Source organism: Primulina eburnea, chromosome 14 (genome assembly GCF_022965805.1).
Source record: "Primulina eburnea isolate SZY01 chromosome 14, ASM2296580v1, whole genome shotgun sequence".
Taxonomy (NCBI): domain Eukaryota; kingdom Viridiplantae; phylum Streptophyta; class Magnoliopsida; order Lamiales; family Gesneriaceae; genus Primulina; species Primulina eburnea.
Window position 1 is genome coordinate 2,444,054 of NC_133114.1, and position 25,790 is coordinate 2,469,843.

General features: G+C 32.2%; 2 protein-coding genes across 3 annotated transcripts in view; both read left to right on the plus strand.

Annotated features, from left to right (window-relative positions):
- Positions 1-25,790, plus strand: part of LOC140811770 (guanosine nucleotide diphosphate dissociation inhibitor At5g09550) — an 89,049-nt gene that overhangs the window by 61,073 nt on the left and 2,186 nt on the right. Inside the window, exons 2-7 of one of the 2 annotated variants that reach the window (XM_073169840.1) lie at positions 23,607-23,712; positions 24,245-24,307; positions 24,541-24,624; positions 24,853-24,960; positions 25,033-25,205; positions 25,458-25,569. In XM_073169840.1, coding sequence (XP_073025941.1) covers positions 23,626-23,712; positions 24,245-24,307; positions 24,541-24,624; positions 24,853-24,960; positions 25,033-25,205; positions 25,458-25,569 — 627 coding nt within the window. In that variant the 5' untranslated portion in view covers positions 23,607-23,625. Of the gene's footprint in view, positions 1-23,416; positions 23,713-24,244; positions 24,308-24,540; positions 24,625-24,852; positions 24,961-25,032; positions 25,206-25,457; positions 25,570-25,790 lie in introns of those variants that run through there. The other variant, XM_073169839.1, reaches the window with a different exon arrangement.
- Positions 1,534-8,314, plus strand: LOC140812108 (MADS-box protein SVP-like). Its single transcript, XM_073170304.1, has 9 exons — positions 1,534-1,672; positions 2,039-2,229; positions 4,127-4,208; positions 6,231-6,295; positions 6,432-6,531; positions 6,796-6,837; positions 6,929-6,976; positions 7,837-7,964; positions 8,076-8,314. The coding sequence occupies exons 2-9, from the start codon at positions 2,048-2,050 to the stop codon at positions 8,080-8,082; spliced, it is 654 nt and encodes a 217-aa protein (XP_073026405.1). The 5' UTR covers positions 1,534-1,672; positions 2,039-2,047; the 3' UTR covers positions 8,083-8,314.

Here is a 25,790-nt window from a genome sequence, read left to right on the forward strand (position 1 = left end):
CGAGTAGTATTTGTGAGACGAATATCTGATTTGGGTTATCCATTAAAAGTATTATTTTTTATGCTAAGAGTATTACTTTTTATTATGAGTATGGGTAGGATCGACCCGTCTCACAGATTAAGATCCGTGAGACAGTCTCACATGAGACACACTCTTGTTTTTGGTATGCAATTCCTAACCCAAACTCCCCCTCCCAACTTTGTATTGTTTTCACTCACTTGACCTATAATAAAGTCACAATTTTGTCCTTTATTGGCATATAGGAGACACATGCTCATTTATTTCATTAATTAATTTACTCACCGACTTCATATCTTGCTATCGTCCATTTCTCCTCAATTTAAGAGAGATTTCAGCATTTAAATTTCTGAAAAAAGTAAACTGATTTGGTGAATTCTTTAACAGCACTTAAGCTCAGACCAGTTTTTAGTCCAAGTGGTCTCACCCTCTTTTTCTTGGATAGTAGCACGGGTTCGAGCCCTTCCCACCCAATAGTTTAGGAAATATAAAAAAAAAACACTTAAGCTTGGAGTATATTTTTTTGTTTGACTTTCGAAATTTAAAATTTTTACACTAAGTTGTCCAAATGTTTTTAAAAAATCACAACTGAGAATATGACCCAAAATCGTCGATTAAAGTTTTGTAGTGTGGTTTTGCTGAAATTGGATATGAAAGTGTGATTTCGATTATCTTTGATTTATCAATTGTTTTTTTTTTTTTTTTTATCTTTTGACTAAATATTTCTTAACAACGTTTGTTGGATTTATAAGCAATTACTTTGTGTTCAATAGTATATTCTCTCACGCATAATAACCACGTCATTCATTTGTCACTAATAGATTATTATTCCACATAAAATAACAATTAATAACATTTAAGTGCATTCACCCAAATTTCTCTCGGACAGATTATGAACTTACTGGCTCTGATATCACTTAATGTTACGTTCTCAGACTGAGACAGATGACACCGACGTTATTTACAATCACACAATCGTAAACAACAAGTTTCAAAAACAAATAATTTTCAAACCAGATTATTTATTTCATTAAACAAAAAAATTGTCTTTAAATCTCCTAATCGAATTATGAGTAGGTATCTTGTGAGACGATCTCACGAATATTTATCTTATGGGTCAACCCTACCGATATTCACAATAAAAAGTAATATTCTTAGCATAAAAAATAATATTTTTTCATAGATGTCTCAAATAAGAGATTCGTCTCACAAAATACGACACATGAAAACGTCTCACATAAATTTTTGCTTCAAAGTACTTGTATTTCATTAAACAAAATAAAATTATTACATTTTAATTTTTGATAATTTTAATTTTTTTATTTAGCGTTTTCAGCACTAGACAAGGATTATAAAGTCAGAAAACAGACAAAATTATAAAACAGACAAAAAAAATATTTTACCCGACTAAAATAAAAATTTGGGTTAAACCTCTTCAACTGTTTATAATTTCCTCCGTACACAAATTGAATTTAAAATAAAAAATAAAAAATTTCCTGCAGCGAGTGATATGAACCGACCATTGGAGGGGGGCTCATGCATCAAGCTAGCATAGGGTCAGCTTAGAAGAGTAGGCTATTTAGCTCACTTCATCTCTCTTGTTCGTAGTCTAGGGTTTCTTCTTGATTTTGGATCTCTCTCTCCCTTGGAGGAGGTGATGTCCTTTTCTTTCCTTCCCTCCTTGATTTAGCAAATTAAAGTATTTGAATTTCTAATGCGACGCAGAAATCTGACTCATCTCCCCTTTCTTTCTTTTTATTGCCGTGAAATTTGCAAGATTCTCTGTCGTTTTTGTGTTTATTTTTGGTAACAAAGGGATTTTGCTCCCAGATTGGTGTACTTCGATACACGCAATAATATATATATATACATGCTTTTACCTTTTGTATTCCTTAATTTTATCAAAAACCCATTTCGCAAACCCATGAAAATCTCCATATAGCCTTGTCCCTATTATATTCTATCATGTTTATATGTCTGCGTAAATCTTACAAAAGATTATTCATATTTTCTTGATCAGATAAAAAAAATGGTGAGGCAAAAGATTCAGATCAACAAGATTGACAACCTGACGGCGAGGCAGGTGACCTTTTCAAAGAGAAGAAGAGGGCTTTTCAAGAAAGCTCAAGAACTCTCGGTTCTCTGTGATGCTGAAATCGCCCTTATTGTTTTCTCAGCTACCGGAAAGCTTTTCGATTTCTCCAGCTCAAGGTTCTCTTCTGTTCCCTCTCTTTTCTTTCTGTGTTCTCTAAAATTTGCTGAAACTCGAAACCCACATTTGACTAAGGTCCAGATCTACGAGTCTTTAATTTGTTCGAAGTCTATATCATATGTCTCCAGTTCAAACAAAACATGAAACACACAGCAGAACCACACCAATCTTTTTTATATTCTTAGTCTCAATGAATTCTTGGAAACGCGAAGCCAGCAAAAGAAAAAGGTCCAGATCCGTAAATCTTTGGTGGTATGACAGTTGAAAATCTGTTGTCTTGAGCAAACATAAATTAAGGTCACTGTGTATGTCTCTGTGTGTATACATAGGACGACTGAATAAATACATACATATATATATATATATTATCGTATGATTATGTTTCTGATAATATGCTGTGGGGAGTAGGGTCTGTGGGCATGTCTCTTTAGAGAAGACGCCAAGAAATAGAGACTGTATCAACATAAATGTTACTGTTTCCGTACCGTAAAATCCCAAAGAAATTTTCATTTACGTAATATTGTTTTTATTTTCCACGATCAATCAAATCAAATAGTACAATGCCATATATCGTAATGTTTGATTTTGTGTATTACAGGTATATTGATCAAATCAACGTCACATGAATCACGGTCTCAAATAAGATCATACACGGGATCCCTTTTTTTTTTTGGACTGAAGCTTATTTTTTTGAAAATGGTGCATATATTTTTCGTTTTTTCACTAAGAAAGAAGTTTCATTTATGTCAACAGGATAAATTATATAATCTTTATCGATTGGAAAAATAAGAATTTGTGACCATTAATCCATCGTTTCCATTAATGTTAATCGATAATGAATCAACTTTATGTGCTAATTAAATACAAAGAAAAAAGAATGATTTTGTAGCCATATTGTCGTGTTCTCTCTTTCAACCTTTTTCCTATTATATTTAGGACCTCGTTGTCCAAGATGGATGAACTCTATGATTTAAATGAAAGAAAACGGACTTCATCCTATTGATCGACTTGAAATTTTTTCGCTATTTATTATTTATTTATTTTTATTTTATCATATACTAATCACCTATCTTCTCTTTGCCAAACTGGAAAATACCATTTTTTTTCTTCATGTTAAACAAGAAAGGGAACTATCTTACTAAGTTTGTCCATTTGAAAACTGGTTTTGTGAGTTAATGCGTAGCGAGCGTCTAGCTTGTAGTTGAAATCGGTCCAGCTTTTATGTTCAAATTGTGTTTCAATCTCATATTATATGTGCACACCTAGCTGAATGGCTCTTGTCAATTCATGAAAAAGAAACCCGCAGTCGTACGTCTAACAAGTAGAAAACGTGCATTATTGCACCAATCATGTATGCTAGATGTTGGAATTTTGCCAATCTGGTGAGAAGATTATCAGGATTTTTCTATCCTAAACGGGAAGTGCTTCTCACCTTATGATGTGTTGAAGCTTTAACACTTGGATCGTCAACAAATGATATCAACTTCCATTAATATGCGATGAACCACATGAACTAATGATGTTGGAATACGAGGAGAATCACTTCCCATGGAGGATAGACTAACTCTTACTCATTGTTTTCTTCTCCTGGATTTTTTGTCTGTAAACTGTTTTGTAATGAAAGCCCTCTACCATATTTTGTTTCTTGAAAGTAGAAGATGATCAAGATCCCACATGTACATCCATGCAATCAGATTTTATAGATTCAAGATTTGTTAAAATGATAAAATATCAAACTACGTACGTGGCCAATGTAAACGTAAAACGAAGTAGACGATTTCACCTGAAAATTATGCTATACTTCTTATGGAAACTTGTTCTTGTGCATACTCATTCGGTTAAAGATGAGGAAACTAACTTTAACCCAAAATTTGACTGTTTCTTGTGTCTTCGAAGCATGATGCAACTCATTAAAAGGTATACTACGCAAACGGATAATTATAATAAACCAGGCCAGAAACCTCTCCTTGTTGATCAGGTAAATTAGATGCAGGATTTCTAACTTTGTTATATTTTTTTTAATCATGGAATACTTCTGCATGTGCATTTTATATTGTGAGTGTCACAGTGAGATTGAGTTCTTACATTTTTTACCGGCAAGAGCATCAGTGGAACTTGTCAATTATTGGTTGGGATGTCCAGAAAAAAAGCCTAACAAGCAATGATCTTGGACAGTACATACAGCTTAGCAAAGGGGAGAAATATAGTTCAGGTGTCATCTAGCAAGCTTAATACCAAGTGTGTTGTGAACATAGGAAGATTTCTCAGATCAGCATCTATAAACAGTCGAATGATTTCAGAACTGATTTAGAAACGATTTACATGCAAACAATAGTGTACAAGTTATGTGAAATCAAAGCATTCAAAGAGCCAAATCGCCTTTAGCTAGACTCCAATATAAATATATATAAGATTCTTATTTGCAGTGAAAGATCAATCAAAGAATTATCTAAAAAAGCAAGTTTCTAAAGGATTGCGAGGTTATGAGACCGACCACGAGGTTCTCTCTCAAAATACTCCTCTCAATCTCCATCATAAACCCATCAATATTATTTTGTTGCAAGAGTAACCTTTTGTAGCGCTCTTACCCGAGCCACTACTAAACACACTAATAAGCACGCAAAATTTAAACTTGATAACAATTAAACAGTGAAAACTAAGTAACTTAATCATCTTACAACCCAACGAAAATAGAACAATAATCCCAGTCTTAAATATTAATACAATCATATCGAAAACATAATCATGCACGAGAATACGACAAACCAAATAAAACCTCCACTGGATCAATACCGAAAACCCAACTGCTCTAGCCACTGCCCTGGTCGTCCGAACCGTCCAACCTAAGACCTGTCCCGTGGAATGGGGTGCCCAAGATGAAAACAAGGACGTGAGCGACAGTCGCTCAATACGAGAATGTACGAGTATACAAACTGATATGATGCATGTGAAATGCAATATGCTCGGATATCAAGGATCAAGTCAAGAATCTCATGCTCAATCTAGAGGCACATGAGTGTGTAGTTTCTGATATGTCCTAGACATGTTTTGGCTTCCACACTCATCATCAAGACGTGAACCTACAATGTCAAAGGTCATCGGAACTCACGAGTCGTTGGACACTGTAGCTCTCGATGCCCAACCATCAACAATACAGAACCGGGCTGAGCGACCCCAACAAACGATGTATATCTCAAAAGATGTCAGGCCCAACATTATTTCATGCATAATATGTCTAAGCAGTAAAACATGTATCATGCAACAGATAAATATGCAACATATAAGTTTGTATAATACGCTTGGATATCTCAGTCATTATATCACGTATCTCACTAAAATAGTCTGATAGAAAGTTTACTCGTATGAACCTAGACAATACCAACATAATGAAATCACTATCAAGCCAGATCCTGAATTACCAAACATGCTTCAAAGTTCTTCCTAATGACCCTTACATCACTATTTTAAGGCTATAGGATTATAACTACGTCCGTCTTTAGCCTGCTGATGATGTCTGGATCTGTGTCCCGGTTCACCGACCCTTCTTCGAGTCGATACTAGCTCTGAAACTTCCCGACACCAAACTGCCCTAGAAACTGCATAGAAAACCTAAGGTACATGACTAGAACTCGAGAGAGAGAAGATGAAGTAAGCGTTGTAGGAAACAAATGAAATCAACTCCCATATATAGTCTGCATTCTCTAGATCAGAAGATCCGAAATCATTTTTATCTGCCATATGTTAGAATATCATTCGTCTAGTTGGATTTCTCGGGATAATGTAATCCGAACTAGAATGGGTTATATATTTTAAATTTCGGTGGATCCCAACAAATTGATCTCAAATTATCAATTCTTTAATAATACTTAATTAACAACCGTTTAATCATCTTTTAATTAGTATTTCATTCAAATAAGAATTCGGGTCATTACATCTTTTGTGTTTAATGGTGCCAAAATAACGTTTTCAATCACATCATTTCACTCTTATTTCATTTCAGGTCGCAGCAGGTACCAGGCATGACATGCTCAACAAGGAACTTGTGAAGCGGACTATCGAGTTACAGTATGTTGTAGTATCTCCTCACTCATGTTACTTGTTCGATCTCTATCTCTCTCTCTTATATATATATATATATATATATATATATATATATATATATATATATATCGAAATCACTGCAAAAAATTTATCCGAACAGGCAACTTAAGGGAGAAGAGCTTGAAGGACTTAGCTTGGATGATTTGATGAGACTAGAGAAATTTGTGGAAGGAGGATTAAGCCGTGTTGGAAAATTTAAGGTTAAGTTGTCTCAATTCTATAACACTCTTTAAGTCCACGGGGATCGGTATATATTGTTTAATTCTTTTGCTAATACAACAAGAATAATTTATGAAATATTATTGAAAGTTAATTTACTTTTTTATAGTTGTTTAAATTGATTACAAAGCATATTTACGTAAAATATAATTGATTATGCTCGCTTATATATTTCATTATATATAAGATTATGAAATTGCGTATGCTTAAAATTGCAACTTAATTTCTATATTTGTATGTCACAGGATGAGAAGTTCTTGAATGAAATTAGCATCCTCAAGTCTAAGGCATGTACTGATCACCAGACCAGATTTAAAACTTTGATTTTAAATAATCCAAGAATATTAATGGCCGTAAAATGTTGTCTAAAACTTCCAGGAATCAGAGCTAATTGAAGAAAATGCACGGTTGAAACAACAAGCAGAGGTGATTTTTTTAGCTTTTCCCAAAAAAATTGCAATTTTTCTTCTGCGAGTTAGTTTATTTATACACGCGGACCACTCTCGTTTCAAGAACTGTGGTTTTTTAAAATACACAATAAAATGAGAAAATTTTATTTTTAGTCATGCATATTTGTCTCTGTGCGATTTTGGTCATCTAGATTATAAAATTTTAGTCTTAGTCCGCTATCTTTCTTTTATTTTATAATTTTAGATATTTTCCCAATATAACGCTGCACTCATGAAGAAAAAGACTAAAATTATAAAAAAAAATCAAAAGATACATTATGAATACTGAAATTTTATAACATAAATGACCAAATCGCAAAAAAACAATCATAGACGATCACTGCAATTTTCCCATGGCTAATGTAATTGTTAATCTTTATGCAATTTATAATGACCAGACGATTGTTTCAGTTATTGTCTATCATACTGCGTGCATTTGAAAGTATTTTAGGTTGTGTTTGGATTCATAAATTTCAAATCAATGGATTCATAAATTTCAAATGTATTTGTTTTATTTAGAGAAATAAGGCCATGAACTTCAAGTTCACTTTTACATTTATGATAGATTTCAAGTTCACTCAGTTATGGTGTCATTAGAAATATATTCTGTTTTGTGCTAATAATGTGTAAACAAGTCAGATATATATTTAATATTTGATCTCGTTATAAACAATAAAACTACAATCGAAATCTATTAATTTCAAACTTTTCTCCTGAAACACAACCTTTGTTCCAAAAATAAGAGGTGAAATACATGAAAACACACATCATTAATTAGATGCATTAAAAAATGTGCACTACATGAACCATACATATTCATCTACTTGTTTGATGTAGAGCTATGAAGGCATGAGAATCACAGTTGAAGTTGATCAAGGGAATTCAGCAGGCTCCGTTACTAACAGTCATAGCTTCGTGCTCTGTCCTGAGGACAAAAGCGACTCCGATACTTCCCTCAAGCTTTGGTACATAACTATGCTTCATGATCGTTTTATTTTTAATTAAAATTCAATTTTACTTAATTACCATCCGGTTTAAAACCATAATTCTCAAATATGGTTTACTTATTGTTGCAGCCTGTAAACTATTCATCAAGAGAAGGGTTGATGACATTCAGCTAGTAGCAAGCACTGGAGAACTGTGGGTTCTCTTAATTTGGGTTGATGTAAGATTAATATATATAATAATTTATTATTTTTTGTGTTAAGTTGGAGCGGATGTTTCCATTTTTTTTATATTTTAAATGCTTTGATAAATGTATGATACCATAATTTTCAATTTCTTCCTACTTGATCGGTTCCCTAGTAGATGTTAACTATGAAAAATATTTTTGATGCAACAATATATTATATATATATATATATATATATATATATATATATATATATATTAGGTATGAAAAATTAAATTGGAATAATTACATTTCTTGGTATGATGAAAAAATGAGATTTAAAATTAGAAATGTCTAGGGATGTAATCGAGTCGAGTCGAGCTGAACTCTTGAATGTTTGAGCTGGGTTTGTTTATAATCGAGCCGAGCTCGAGCTTTATTTAACGAATATATGCATGGCTCACGAGCTTATTCAAGTCTTTATCGAGCCTAAACAAGCTTAATAAATATGAATTATACATTTAAATTTCATTAAATTAATTAAAAAGTAAATTATATGTTCAAAGAAAAATATATTATTCTTATTTAAATTTGTAAATTTATTATAATAAATAAATTTAATAGATTTTTCTATATATTTCATAAACAATATGCAAAATCAATAAATCAAATATCAAAATTATTATTTTTTTCATCTCAAAGATTACTCATGAACTTACCAACGAACTGTTCAATAGCTAACGAGCCGAATACTGTAAAGTTTGAGTTTGGTTTGTTTATCTTAACGAAGTCTCATTAAACGAGCTTTTATCGAATCGAGTTTCGAATAGCTCACAAATGGTTTGTGGTTCATTTACATCCCTAGAAATATCGTTGTAAGTGTTTGAACATTTTGGTTCCAAATATTTTGCTGTAGTCTTAATTTGATCACTGTTATATCAATTTAGTCTTGAATCTTTTAATTATGCTCAATCCTTAAGTTAAAAAAACTTTCAAAAATATCCAATATACTTTGATTTCATTATTATTAGAAAATCATTACACCGAGTTATGAAAATAATATCAGAGCTTGTGTTTTTATTTCAGACATATTAATTACTATTAATATTATTTAGTAACTTTTTTGTCGATGAGAAGATTTTTATTAAAATATAGATCTGAACATATGTTTGATATTTATTATTTTCAGAATTTATTCCAATAAAATCGAATATTTGAAACAAGAAGATCTAACTAATGTTAGGTACTACAAACAACTAGGAATGAATCAAATTACTAAGGTAAAATTATGATTCAAAGTAACATATTCCTTGAAAATAGTCCCAAATTCTTTTAAAGTGTTTGTATATTTAGAAAAATCTAAAAGATCGTAAAAATCATGGCAATCAGCTACTATGTACTACAAAAATTGAAGAAAAATCCTTGAAAAACAAGAAGAAATTCTTGAAACTTTAAAATATATATATTCAAACAAAACCAAACCCTAGAACAACAACCAAGTTCTAGTGATATGATTTCAGGAGGAATACCACAATTTTTGGTATAAAATCTTTATTACATCAAAGAGGGAATATCAAGGTAGTGGAAAAACCTTTCACTGATGATGAGAAATGATCAATCTCATTAAAACTGTATCAGAAAAGAAAATAATCTGATGACAATAAGAGAATGGATTGATTTTGATGATCTCCAAGACCATGTAGAGTTTTTTGCAAATCTCAAGATTGTATATCTAAAGTTGAACACAATCAGGGTGAACAACCCCTAGTTAACAAAATAATTTCTCAAGAACCACCAAAGAAAAGTGTGAGATTCTATGATACAACATGAAAGGACCCCAAAGTGAATTTCAAATTGGTGGAGAAACACAACCAGAGGGAACAAGTTCAAGAAAGGATCAAATTTCTTTGCACCATACACCATATGGAAAGACTGTTTTAGAACTAATACATCATTATGAGGTTATATTTAGCCTTGATGTACCATACTTAAAAAACTGAGAAGATCTTATAGATTATTGAACATCGACTATGAGAATCACAACATGAACACTAGATCTCAACAACTACGATTCATTAAACTTTTAGAAACGAGTCTTATTAGATCAGTCAAAATTGTCTGGGAATTTCCGGAGAATATCTTAGCGAGATAGCCAGAAAATGGCTACCCTATTTAAAGGCTAGTTTATAGGGGCAGATTATTTTAATAATCAAGATACAAAGAAAAAAAAGAAATATACTCAAGCTATGTATAAATAATCAAGATACACAGAGGAAAAAGAAATATATTCAAGCTTTGTTTAGTCTTGAATTATATGAAATATGTTTAGTATATGAATACATAATGTTATTCACTAAATATATAGATAAAATTTAGGAGTCGAAAAAAATACATTAATGCAATTTTTCTTCACCAAGATTGTCACGCCCCAAGCCCTGGCCCGCGCCTGCGTGACTGCACAATGGGCCTCTATAGTAACTACTTCGTATTCGTCATCGCTTTACGAAAATGATTAACCCAAGTTGCTATAGAAGTCCATTGTAGCCCTTTATAAACTCATTTTAAATCTTTAATTTTTCAGATGTGGGACAAGGGTATCACAATCATCCCTCCTTCAGAACGCGACGTCCTCGTCGCGGCCTGACCCCTCGATCCACCAGCACCGAGAATCTAGAGGTGGCTCCTACAGGTTCAAGAGGTGGCTCCCGTCATGTAGCACTTTGCCCCGCAGGTTCAAGAGGTGGCTCCCATGCACGTAGCACTTTGCCCCGCATAGCACTTATTTCCCGGTGTTCCATGCCGGTGACCGGCTCTGATACCATTCTATCACGCCCCAAGCCCTGGCCCGCGCCTGCGTGACTGCACAATGGACCCCTATAGTAACTACTTCGTATTCGTCCTCGCTTTACGAAAATGATTAACCCAAGTTGCTATAGAAGTCCATTGTAGCCCTTTATAAACTCATTTTAAATCTTTAATTTTTCAGATGTGGGACAAGGGTATCACAAAGATGTCAAGTCCATTGAGAGAAATGCTAATAAAAGAATATATCATTGGGAAAAACTGGCATATTAATGCCATATGATATCATTACAAAATAATTATAAACAATTAAGAGGTATGGATAAACATATTCCTCGAAGTTGTAAAGAAAATGATCTTTCTACAATAATTGGAAGTAAGCAACAAAGACAAAAAATGAAGAGTTTTAGATCTCATCTTTATGCCAGAAGTGAGAAAAAGTGGAGAAAGTTCTTGGAAAACAAGAACAATATGGTCTAAGCAAAAACCCACATCTTATAATGGACAAAGAAGTGGATCATCAATGAATAAGACGTCATTCCAATCATCGAACTCATTCAAAATACAGATCAAACACCAGCAAAGAAAACTTTCAGAAAAGCTCACACCAGAGCCAATAAAAGTTTAAAAGATTTTAATTGCTAGACATGTGGAGCAAGAAGTCATATTTCGACCAACTATCCAGAAAATGATAGAAAGGGAACAAGGTGCTTCAAATCAACTCTATATATGGAAGAAGCGGTTTATTACCAAGACCTAGTTCAAATATACCAGTTTGAGAACATTCACTCAGACGAGAGTATATATGAAGATGAAGAAATCTCGAGTCAAGAAAAATTCGATGGAAAAAATCATATTCTAACTAAAGACGAAGTGTTAAGACACGAAACACAGGAAGATTTGTTCGATTTATTTAACGAGACAATCATATTTCATAACGTGGTACACAAGATCATGAGAGAAAAGCTAAACCTACATAGATATCAAGGATTCTCAGCAGGACATATAATTTTTTTTTAGGAAATCTTGGCATAAGAATAGAAAACATCATATAATTTGTAAGGTTTTCGGAAAGGAAATGACGATTTCCATGGAACTAATGGGAAATCAGATTGAGATTCAATTGATTAATTTTTAAGAAATAAAAAAAGAATTACAAAAACTCAAGCTAGAAATAACATGAACTATGTCATGCATTCATATTGGAGCAGTCCAGATAAAGATAAAAGTTACTTTTAAATAAGGGATAGATTCACTTATTTTTATTGCTATATGCGATAAAAGAATGAGTAATCTTCAAAATTCGATACTGGGAACTATCTCAGGAAATCTTTGTGCAATAAAAATTATAGAAGTAATTTACCTAAGAATTGCCTACAATCTAAAAGATCGAGATTTCAACCGAGCCTTGACGCTGTATCAAAATTTCAAGGAAAAATGCTAATGAAAAAAGGTAAAAGTTCATAGTTTATTACTTATCACATTTCATACGATCTCTCTGATACACATAATTCAGAATTGTTTATTAGAAATGGGTTTATAGAATTCCAGAGATATTTAGAAAAGTTGCTCAAATAATTTATCCAGAAAGAATCGAGTTTCTTTTAATACAGGATCAAATCCAAGACAAATCGATTCTACATAAAAATCAAAGTTTAGATTAGAACTAAAGATACTATATTTTCAGGGAGATATGTTCACAAGTCACAGGTGGGAAAAAAACACTTGTACAAGAAATTCAACCGGTAACGAAAAAGTTTTCAACAATAGAAAAGTTTAAATGTGCAGAAGCATGGAGAGAAGTTGAAATATTATTCGATATTACAAGACGAAGAAATCGGTTTCCTTGTAATAACATCTACTATTTGAACACCTTAGATATGAGATTATCAAGAAATGATAAACGTCAGTTAATTGGAAGTTTATATCAAAGGAATTCCAGGAAAAAAAAACCAGATTAATTGGTTTTTGGGTTAGAATTTCTTGAGGAATATAAACCATGAAAATGAGATGGAATTCATGGAAGAATAAAGAATATGGGAAATTCAATGACCACGAGTCTCATTCTCGATATATATTCCAATAGGAATTTCATATGAATAATATAAAGAATAATACTTTGCTGCTTATATTAGTTTAGGGGTTAGAATCTGTACAACAAAAATAAGAGTTTTTCCAAAAGAATTGGAAGAAGAATTACCTCAGATTGCTGGATGAGATTTCTCCGAACGAATCTTAATCTTATATAAAAGAATTAAGATGACTAAAATATTAATTAGAGATACTGCACAAACACCTTGGTACAAGGTGAAAACACCACCAATCTATTTTCATGATACAAGACCACACATTTTGCTAGGAAATAATTTCTCACAAATGTCTAAATCATATACTCAAGAAGATAAAACTAGACGATTAATTTTCACAATATCATGTGATCATAAAATCATAGTCCAAAGACTAACACATTTTTATAAAAATTTACCAATCCAATTTCACAAATAGGGATGTGATAAAGGAAAATTTCTATACCCAAAAATGAAATATAACAGAAGGTTTGGGGAAACAATGCTCCAAAGAATAATATAACAAAACCTCCAACCAGAAGAAATGGATGTCCTCAACTTAGCTTTATATTAGAAAAATATAGAGTTATAAAAAAAATATTCCTAGAAGATGCCAAGAAAATGATTAAAGAAAATTACAATAAAAATCCCTTGACATGGTAGGAAAGAAACTAACTCCAAGCTAGCCTTAAAAGAAAGGAAGTAAAAATATATGAGTTCGTAAGATGTAAATCTATCCGATGAACATAGTTAATCAAAATGATATGCAGATTATTATCAATGAATATTTGGACCTTTGTTTAATCAAAGCAGAAATATGACCATATAACAATCCAGACTTTCTGTAAAGAATCATGGTGATATTAAAAGAAACAAACCCAGAGTAGTTATTAATTATCAATAAATTTATAAAATTCTGGAGCTTGATGAGTATTTTATACCTAGTAAAGAATATTTAATAAGTACTATATGCAACACAAAAATATTCTCTAAATTTGATTGCAAGTCTAGATTTTATCATTCAGATGAAAGAGGAAAGCAAGAAATTCACAGCTTTCTCCATATCATAAAAACGTTATATCTGAAAAGTATTACCAATGACATTCGTAAATGCATCTATAATTTATATTTGTTTATATTGATGATATTTTAATAATATTTAAAAATATAGATGAATATGTTAAACATTTAGAAATAATTTCTAAAGTTTGTAAACAAGAATCACTAGTCCTATCTGAAAATAAGGCAATCATCACTTCAAGGAATACTGAATTCTTTGTAGTAGAAAACGATTAGTCAGAAACAATTATACAAGAACACATGAATAATTATGCAAAAAACATATAGTGAAAAATGTGCAGAATTTTTCAAATTAACAAAAAAGAAAAGAAAAACTTCGAAGCTTCTTAAGAATTGTCAACTTTGCTGGAATGTTCATTAAGAACTTAACAAAACACATGAAAGTATTTAGTCCATTATTAAAAAAAGATGCAAGACTCATATGGACTGAAGAACACACTAAGGCATAGTTTGGTACACATGATAGGATAAACATGTGATATATAATATAAGAATAAGTTAAGGATAAATAAGGTGTATGATATTATATTTAATGTTTGGTATGATTTTAATAAGAGTGATTAAATTTATATATTAGATTGTAATGACAAAATTAACCTTATCATAATAAATTTTATAATTTCAAATTTGTGGCTTGAGTTCATATTTTTTATTTGTTTATATGCCTATAGTACTTGCATGATTTATTTATTTTTACCTAATTTTATATATTATATAATATGATAATTGAGCCCTTGATTTTGTGAGTCAAGTCAAATATCAATTTTTAAGGATAATCGAGTGATAATAATAATTTTATTGAGATTTATAAAAATTATTTATATAATTATCTCGAAATCATTTATATAATTATCATATTATATAATATATAAAAATAAATAAAATATTTATTTGATTTTAATTTCTACCTACTAGCATAGATTTATAAAAAAATCATTTATAAATTGAGCTAATTAAGTCATTTGTAGTGTATTTTATCATTTGATTAAAATTATCACACCTTCTATTAGGGATATTTTATCCTTCTAAAAAATTATTTATCAAAGGCCCATGATATTATCATGAGCTTTTTAAAAAGGTACCAAACATGAGATAAGAAAGATTATTTATCAATTCATCTCTTATCCCATGTACCAAACTATGCCTAAAAGACTCAGCCAACTAAAAGAGATTTTCAAAAATCTTCCAAAAATGATTATTCCTCAAGATGAAGATGATGTGATATTATATACAGATATCATTGGTGTGCAGCGGTTCTTGCAAAGCTCACAACAAATGGAGAACTATCATGCAGGTATTGCAATAGACTATTCTCATATCTAAAAGCCATACGATAGCATATCAACGAAAATGAATTTTATGAAGTAAAAAAACTTTTGAAAAATGTCCATTATTTTTTTTTTTTTTGCAAAGGAATTTACCTTAAAAGTTGATAATATACATATAAAGGTTTTTTGAAAAATAGAATTGAACCTAAACTCAAGAGGCAAGATTATTAAGATGACAAATTTTATGTCAAAATTATAATTTTTATATTATTATTATTAGACCTAATGAAAATATTTTGCATATTTCTTAACAAGAGACGAAACGCTGATGTCGATGATATCATGAAAATGCATAGGCATTTGAGAGAACACATTTAAATGCTTGAAAATGAGTTCAACAAGCTTGCCCTAAATGTATAAGTTTTGGGTAAGCCACAACAAATTGATAAGAGTAGGGGTGAGCGTCGGTCGGTTCGGTCTAGTTTTTATCTATAATAGTTCGGTTTTTCGGTTTTCGGTTTTGAATATATCTGGTCCAAAACCAAACCATTTTGTTACGGTTCGGTTCGATTTTTTGTAATACGGTTCAGTTATATGAACGGTTATATACGGTTTTATAATATTTTGTTAAGAAATAAAATTATACGTCACTCGATACTTGATTGATACAACACATAAAAAAAATAATGATAGTAGATGAGTAGAACATATATGATTACAATACACTTATGACTTAACAATCTAAGCTTCAATAACAATTTGAAATACAATTTCAAACAGTAGCTCTTCAATAAAAACACAGTCATTAAATTCTAATTCTCAGACTGCAAAATGTATATAGATTTTGCTTCTCAAATCTCAATACATTTAACAATATGAGCTTATAACAATTTGAACTTCCAATTGTCAATATTGGACTTGTCATATGACTAAGGCTCATTTTTTAGCACATTATACAAAAAGCCCTATAGTTAAATATAATATGGTCGGTTCGGTTATTTCGGTTTTCTCGGGATCAAAACCGTAAACCGAACAAAAAAACCTAATTTATTTAATTTTGAAACCGTAACCGGCCGAAAAACCGAACTATTGAAATCGAATTTTTCGGTTCGGTCGGTTATTTCGTTTTTCACCAAACTATGCCCACCCCTAGATAAGAGCACTATCTCTGTAGAACCCGAAAATCAGATTACGTATAAGGCGTGCATAATTTCTATTATTTAAATTTAATATGAAGTTTTAAATCATGATTATTTATTTTAAAAGTAGATGTTTAGTTTTATCATTTTAAGATAAATACGCGAGGTCGGACCGGAGTTTGGATATTAGAGATAAGATTAATAATAAGAAAAATATTCCTAAATTTAATTTAAGTCAAAGAATGATTTAATATAAAGAAATATAATGTTTTAGGATTCATTTAAATTAATTAGAGTTAAGTTATTAAATAAAATCCTTTAGGTTAATATAACTAAAGCTTAAATTAAAATATGTAAACATATGTGAGGGGATTAATCTAGATATAAAATATTCAAGAAATTAAATATAACATTTAAATACTTAAATTGTTAACCATGTAATGCCATACAAGAGTTCATTTTAAATTAAGGTGTAAAGCCACTAAATTATATAATAGATGTATTAAACCTCAAGCATTTAGAATACAAGATTTAAACAATAAAATACCATGCAAATTAGTAATAATAAGTTTGGGTCCAACATTTAAAATATTTCAAAAGTTAGTAACATCCCATTCAAACCATCCTCAATGACCCCTTAAGGTGGATTTAATTCATCATAGTTAAATCACTAATTAATAATAATTCAAATACTATAATAGCCATCATTTTTCCTCAAATTATTATTTAGCAAACTGTCGAGTACATGCAGTAGAAAGGAGAAGAAAAAAAAAAAAAAACCGATGGCAGCTAGGGGAGGAAATAATTCAAATGCTATTCAACTCTTTGATCACTTGTAACCTCCCACCTTAATGCATATTGTTACACTTTAACACCCCTAATAACACTCATATTCATCCACACTCTTTGCTTTAGAAAATATCAGAAACAATATAATGAGATCGTGAATAGCAGCAAGAAGGAATAAATAAGAACAACTATGGCAAGGGTGAAGAAACATTTCAAGTTCCCACTTGTAACTCCTAACTAAATGCAATTCAAGACTCACTTAAAATCTCCTATATCATTCACCTTCATCCCTTACCTTCCCTACACTCTTATGCTCGAAAATACATCAGAAATTAGCAGCTGAAAACGTGAACAACAGCACAAACGAGAAGGAGAAATCCAACTCGGCTCCGTCGCGTCGTATTGTCGTTTTGATTTGTTTTTCTTCAAAACAAATTCCAGGCATGTATATATTATTCCTTTGCTCTTCAATCAAGTCATAATAAGTATTTTAAATCTGTATATGTCCAGGAATCAAGTGACAACACGAAATATGACAACAACTTATTCAAAACTCAAAACCTGCATCTATGTTTCTTGATTGTACTTCACGGTTTTGGTGTGTTTTGTTGCTTACAGGGAGTTGCTCGATTCCAAGCTTTTAAGGCTGCTTCTAGACATGATTTATAGTGTGTTAGGGTGTTGTTGGTTCAATGGTTTAAGTCCAAACACTCAAAAATAAAGAAAAGACAGCAACCTTTTTCTTAGATGCAGAATTGGAGCACAGTTTTGTCATTTGGTTGTTTAGGGTGAGGGTTTGAATCAGGGTGGTTCCAGGGACTGTAACTACGGTCTAAAACCTTCTTTATCACGTCTAGGATGTGACCAAATCATCTTTTCAAAGCTTGTGTCATAGGTCCCTCAGATTTTTACAGAAACAGGACAAGTACCCTTCGGTTTCAAAATCTAATTTTTCTGTGGGAGTATAATTTCGGTTTTCGGGTGTGTTTGGGATTGTGGTTGGCTTCTAGCCTGTAGCCATGTCCAAGCCATGCCTTAGGATGTTGGTAAGAGTCTAGGGTCGATGGTTCAAGCCAAGAGTTAAAATTTTTCAGAGTTTCAACCCAAATAAGCAATATAGCCGCTGCTGTAATTTTTCTGCTTTTTGACAGAAACGTGGGTCACGGTTTTTTGGTGTTGGTTGAGTTCTTGGTTGGCTTTTAGCCCATGGCCTTGGACTGGACAATACCTCAATGAGTTAGGAAGGTCATGTTTTTGGCCGTTTGTGATTTGGTCGAGTTTAGAGGTCGTACGAGATTTTACGGCGAAAGGTGCCAAAATGACTCTCGAAAGAGCGTTTTATGTTTTTGGACTCCTTTCCCTTATTTTCGTGTTTTACACTTATTGTGCATATTTTTCAGTATGTTTGTGGTATTTTAATCATGGTTAAACGTCGGTTTAATGTTGGGTCGGGTTGGTACGAAGCCATGGTTAAAAATCAAGATATTGGTTCTATTTGTCTCGTTTTTGGTTCTATTGTTAAAATTTTGTCAAGTTAAGATTTATTGCATGTGTCACATATTATTAGTAAGTCGCAGCAAGCTTGGGAGCGATTCAACTCATCCGGTAAAATAAGGTTATAATTATATTACGTGCATAAAAATATAAAATGTTTATTTTTGAGATATATGTTATATGTCTTGTGGCCAACTTTATGCTTATGGGTTTGGAAGTCGGTAGGCGCAACCGAGGACCTCTCCGCCCGGTGACTTACGACCGGTTTATGATTATGTATGGGTACGGACATCCAGTCCAAGGGCTGTGATTGATCTCTACCGCCCAGTATACTGTGGTTTAGTCTGATCAGGCGCTTACGCTATGTTATGGGCCACTTGCTTAGAAACATTATCTCTACCAGAAAATTATGATATGATATGACAGTGCTCTATGGAGCAAAGCTTTTACGTACGATTTTCAGATATGCACGTAGTTATAGTTATTCATGATACGATTTTCACCGTACGCTTTACGATACCATATTTTTACGTTACATGGGATTTTATTATATATATTTACTTGTTATACACGATATATACATGTTGAGTCTTTAGACTCACTAGACTTGATTGTTGTAGGTACTGATGAGGTCGAGACGGAGGGCGGAGACCAGTGAGTGATCTTGGGACAGCAGTAGTAAACCCGAGGACCTCACGATTTAATTTATGCACCTTTTATTATTTAAACTCAATTTTAATATGTTGGATTATTTTTAAGTTGATACGTTGGATTATTTTAAATGATGTTTTCGTTGGATTAATTTTAAATTGTTGGTTGAAAATAATATTTGCTTCCGCTGTTATTTTAAAGTTAAAATTATTTACATGTTTATTTTAACTAAATAAGATAAGATAATACTAAATAGGATAAGATAATTATTTATTTAGAAAAATTTTAATAATTCCGCAAAATTATGAATACGAAATACGGGCCTTTACAATCTCTGATTGAATTACATGTTGTTTACATGCTTATACTCCGTTATGGTTTGTATTATAAAAGCGTATTCTCCATACTGCTGAAAAATTAATGGCTTTTCAAAAAGAGACTTTTCGAGTACAAGGCTCTACACCTAGAGCAGGGGAGTCAATACTCTTACAACAAGGGCGATGTTAGAATCATCTTTATATGAGTCGACCTAAGCAAAAAATGAAGTTCTGAATCCTTATCTCTAGCCCTCAAGTCAAACCTTCTCATTGGGGATTGAAGATGGAGAGATCAACCTTAGACCTTAAATCGATAAGGGAAAATCTAAGGTTGATACTAACGAGCCTATATTGTTTTTAATTCAGGTTTATCAGCATATTTGAGAAAAATTAAAAACAAGAATATATATCAACCTAATCATAATCCGGGTTGATATAACTAGAAAATATCCTAGGATATCGATGAAACCAAATTTCTATCTTAAGGAGGTCAAGACGTGAAATGAATTTAGGGCTCTTGCCTCGGTTTATAGTACATCATCCACCTTTCTAGAAATTTCTGCACTACCTAAGTAGATTCAGGAAGCTCTTCATGAAACATGGGCGAACAATTATTATTTGTTCAGCGGAGATATTTTGGAGCTTTATTTTTTTTAGTGTAACACTAGAACCAGCAGGAAAATGTTCACATGAATCACTTCATCAAGTTAAGAAGATCAAACATGAACATTGAGAAGTTCATCAACGATCCTCCAGAAAATGAAACACATATTGTTTCATCATTCACTGAAGATGAAATCTCTACTAGAAGTATGGGATTTTGCGTCTGTCTCACGAAGATTGACAAAGTCAAGTTTTCATTTAAGTTTTATCGAAATTATGTAAATGGATTTTTTTGTTAAATACAATAATAAACTCATTTTATGAAGGAAACTCATCAAAAATTCTGTAACATGACTCATTTTGGAAGATGGTCAGAAGACATCTTCCCAGAGTGTCGAAACAAAAAGAGCCAGAATTCGAGAAAGATTTTCAACCAAGATCTAACCGGAGACACACAGTAGAGACAAGTTCAAGCCTTGAAAGACCACACAAGTCATGTTTTTTGCGGGGACCATATAAAAGCAAGAGATTTCCTGACAAAATAAAGAAAACATATGATCCAACCACTACAATAATAGAGCATTAACCACTCAACCAATACAAAAGGACGAACCAATAAGTAGTGGTTTGATCGGACCACCTACCACAAAAGTCCGTCAGCCACAACTGGCAATAATTCAAGTCTGAAGTCCATATTAAAAATCCACCAAGACTTCCATATATATTAAAGACATAAAGAATTTGAGAACATCGACTATTTTATTCAATTTTCTTCAAAAAAAATTATAATTTATGTGTTTTGTATTCCAAGCTACGATAAATAGCTAAACAAGTTTTTCTTCCTATATAGGGTTTACTATTGTTAAAAAAAATAGTATATCTGAATAAAATTTCTAAGTTTTTCTCTTTTCATGTATTATTTTCTAAATAAATATATTACTGCAGACTTTGAGGTAGGAAACGAAATAAAGCTGTGCTAGATGTTGCTAAAGAAATCAGCGATATGAATAATCATTTGCGTCTCTGTGGTTAGGCTGCAAGGAGAGTGAACATGCATGACCCAGTGACATTTTGGTAAAAAAAAAAAAGGTATGACATTTATTGGACTCCATTTGACAAGTGTTTCAATTTAACTTAATGCTTATAATATTAGTTGTCTTTTATATTAAGACAATAATTAATTTGAATAGATTTAAAAGGTTGTGGTACCAAACACTCGTTGTTTTATCGGAAGTCATAACCGAAAATAATTATGTAAATAAAATCTTTTAAATTACACATCAAGTCAAAAATCACAACTTTTTCCAAAGAAATTAGATACTTTACCAAATGTTATGACTGGTAGTAGTGATGATACCTGATGATAATGACATAACTTGTCACTCCCCCAGGACGGGGATTGGTTGACACCGGCGTTGCTCTCAAATTTACATTCGAAAATAACAAGTCTCAGAAGTACAAAATTCAGAAACCAGTCTTTTATTCATAATATTCATTGTCTGATACAACTCAAAGAACAAATATTTTACAGCGGAAATGTAAAACCAAACATAATATCATCTTAACAATACAACGGAAAAATAATTTAGAACAGTCTTCTTCACCAGCCCCATAATTGAGTCTGCTCTTCCTCTTCTAACAATTCTTCATCGTTCTTATCTGAGATGTGTTTGGTGGGTGAGTGATATGGTTGTCACTCAGTAAACGGGGGCGGGAATAACTCCCAGTTTTCGAAATCATTTTTCAACAGAAACATTAATACAAATATATACAGAAATTCTTATTTTCAGAACAGGAATCAGTATTCGGGAATCAGTATTCGAAAATCAGTATTCAGAAATTTAACAAGTAAGCACTGAGCACGTTCGTGAGTTTCATGGCTAAACTGCTATCAGTCTCCTATATGTTCTCTCCTCTAAGGGGTGAGGCCAGTAATCAGTAATCAGTAATCAGTAGTGTTCAGAATATATATTCCTACCATTAGTTCACTAAGTTTCAGTGCTTCAAAAATTAGAGATCAGAAATACTTAAAACATGAATTATCAAACTGATTTCAAGATATTTATACATAAGCCCACTTACTGTAATTTGCTAGAAGTTTCGGTTGTTGAAGTCTGGAATCTGCTTGTCTCGCTACTGGATTCTACTGCTTTAAAACAAGCACTCTCTTAACTCAAATTTTCAAGTGATAACTCAGGATTTGTGTAACACCATTTCAGAGATATGAGGGTGTTATTTATAGACAATTTTCCGACTGTTAGCCTCCCCATTAATGGTCATAATATGAAATTAACAATCTTTATTCCATGTTAAATGCTTCAGTTACAAGTCATAAGCTGAATCAGTAACTGTCAGCTGGAATCTCGCGCTACTGAACTCTTCTGCTGCTGGATTCTGTCTGCTGGAAAATATCATCTTCTGAAACATTAGCTGCTGCTGGAATTGTTAGCTTCTGCTGGAATTTTTCATTGCTACTGAATATTGCTAGCTGCTGCAAAAATACTAGCTGTTGGAAATTCGGGTTCTCACACAACTCAAATAGTTTAAAACATACAACAAAATAGTTTTGATCGCTCCCAAGAAAGAATAATTATTGTAACAAAATACTTTCAACTATATTTTTATGAATCATTGGCTAACATTTAATCAAAATGTTAAAGAGTATGTCTCATGTGAGACCGTCTCACGAATATTAATATGTGAGACGTGTCAACCTTCCGATATTCACTATAAAAAGTAATACTCTTAGCATAAAAAGTAATATTTTTTCATAGATGACCCAAATAAAGACCCTTCTCACAAAATACGACCTGTAAGACCGTCTCACACAAGTTTTTGCTTAAAATACTATTAAAATCTTTACCAGAATTTATTTAACTAATGGTCGAATAAAAAAATTTGTCGGTACTTTTAATACGTGATAGGAGATGAGGGAAAAAATTGTAATGAAATATCTAATAAAAAAATTTGATTATTAATAAGATTTTAATTTAGTGTATACCAAAATATTATAATTTGTCTTTTAAATGTATTTCTTCTAATTACATTGTTACACTATATAATATAAATTAGAATACCCCCACCAAACGCTGAAGACTCGCTCCCCTGCATTGCACAGAATGTGTTCGCTTCGTAGATCTCCCACGGTTCTCGTTTCCATTGATCCTCTTCTCTCTCCCTCCTTCACTCTATTTTCTACTTTGATCCCTTTTTCATATTGTTTTCTCTTCCCCCCCCCCCCCCCTCTCTACACTTTTTCTGTGTAATTTTTTTTTTTTGAGTTTGAGGTAAATTTTGTTCGTCGAGATGGATGAAGAATATGATGTGATTGTTCTAGGAACTGGGCTCAAAGAGTGCATTCTCAGTGGCCTCCTCTCTGTTGATGGCCTCAAAGTTAGTACTTTTAGTCTTCACTCTCCATGCATGGATTTTTGTGAATGAAGTAGGATTGTGTGAGTAATTGCGATTGCTGGCTTTGCATCCCGTGATATCTGGGATTGAGCCAAGTAAATTTCTGGGATTTTTTGAATATTGTATAATATGGGAGTTTGTGCATGGATGCTATATTGTTTGTATGATTGCGTGTATTGATTTTGCTTGCAGTGATTGTTTTGGTCTTGTTCGTCATTGTCATAGAAAGAACAGGATCTGATGATTTCTGGATTTGTAGATTTAATGGTGTGTTTGGCGCTGCAGAAATGCGTATACATGATCGTAAATTAATCAGAGTGCAACCATTTCCAATTTTGGATTAATTTGATATGAATTTTCAAATCCAACTTGGCATTTTCAAGTTTTAATGTCCACTAACTAGCGGCTGGATCAATTGAGTTTTGTGAAATTTGATGTCCATTTACTCTCATCATTGCTTCAGATTTGATTAAAGATAAAGCTTCTAAGATTTAATCTTGTGTTCTCCTAACAGGTGCTTCACATGGACAAAAATGACTATTATGGAGGAGAATCCTGCTCTCTCAATTTAAATCAGGTAATACTTGTTGATACAATCACGGGTAATACTTGTTGATACAATCACGGAATATGTACGGTCTCTTATCAAATGCAAAATTCCAAGCCCTTAGGTCAGTTTTATTTTATAATATCTATACAAACCGTATCGTTCAAAGAAAAATAGATTAGTAGAGTGAATATCCATATATTATTTGAACTTCATGTCGAGTTTCCCCTGTTTGTTTTAACAATTTATATTTGGTTCCATAGCTCTGGAAACGCTTCAGGGGAAATGACCAGCACCCAGAGCAATTAGGAGCTAGCAGAGAGTACAATGTTGATATGATTCCAAAGGTATTTGAGATTTTCTAATGATATTAACTCTTTTACCTTCCACGGTTGTGCTACAATGCTCCAAGGTTGGTGAGTCATATGGATACATCGAATCTCAAGATATTCCCATGCAACTTTTGCTGTTGAGTTTCAACTTCTGATAATAGACTGGCTCAGAATGTCTCAAGCCTTTGAAAATTTAAAATTTAATAATTAAATTTGAGTTCAATGTTATATTTTATTTAATAGTTCATGATGGCGAATGGAAAATTGGTACGGGTGCTTATCCATGCGAATGTTACCAAGTATCTGAACTTCAAGGCAGTAGATGGTAGTTTTGTCTACAACAAAGGAAAGGTATGCTGCTTGGGTAAAGTTTAACAGTTATTTGCTTCATTCTCCTTATCTTATTAAATTTAATTCCCTCAGATCTATAAAGTTCCTGCTACTGATGTCGAAGCACTAAAATCTCCATTAATGGGGCTGTTTGAAAAGCGTCGTGCAAGAAAGTTTTTTATTTTTGTGCAAGAATTCGAAGAGAGCACCCCAAAAACTCATGAAGGGATGAATCTGGATACGATCACAGCGAGAGAACTTATTGCGTTAGTTTTTCAGCATTTCATATTATTGAACCACGCTGCAATTTTTATCACTTCCTCGATCTTGGTAGAGATTTGAATATCTATTCAACTAATTAATGCAAGGAATTATTATTTGATTATCTCCTAGTCAGTCAATTTTTCCCATTGCATTTGACGAATCACAAGTCACATGGTTATGGCATCATGGAAAGTTAGCTTAAAAAACTTATTTGTATAATTTAAATTGACAACCATCTTTGCTTTCTGGTGCAGAAAATATGAACTCGAAGATGACACGATTGATTTTATTGGTCATGCTTTGGCACTCCATAGTAATGATAGTTACTTGGATCAGCCAGCTATGGATTTTGTTAAGAGAATGAAGGTAGATGTTTTTATATTTATAGTTGGCATGTCTAATGAATATCAAGTTTTACTGTTCTTGACCACACCTTTTAAGCCTAGAACAAGGGGAAAGAACATACTGTTAGACGTATGTTTGCTTTGAAAATGTAATTTATATATTATTATATCAGTACATATATGTATATGTGTGTATATATGTGTGTATTGTAATGTTTGGTCTTAAATTTTATATTTTGCTGA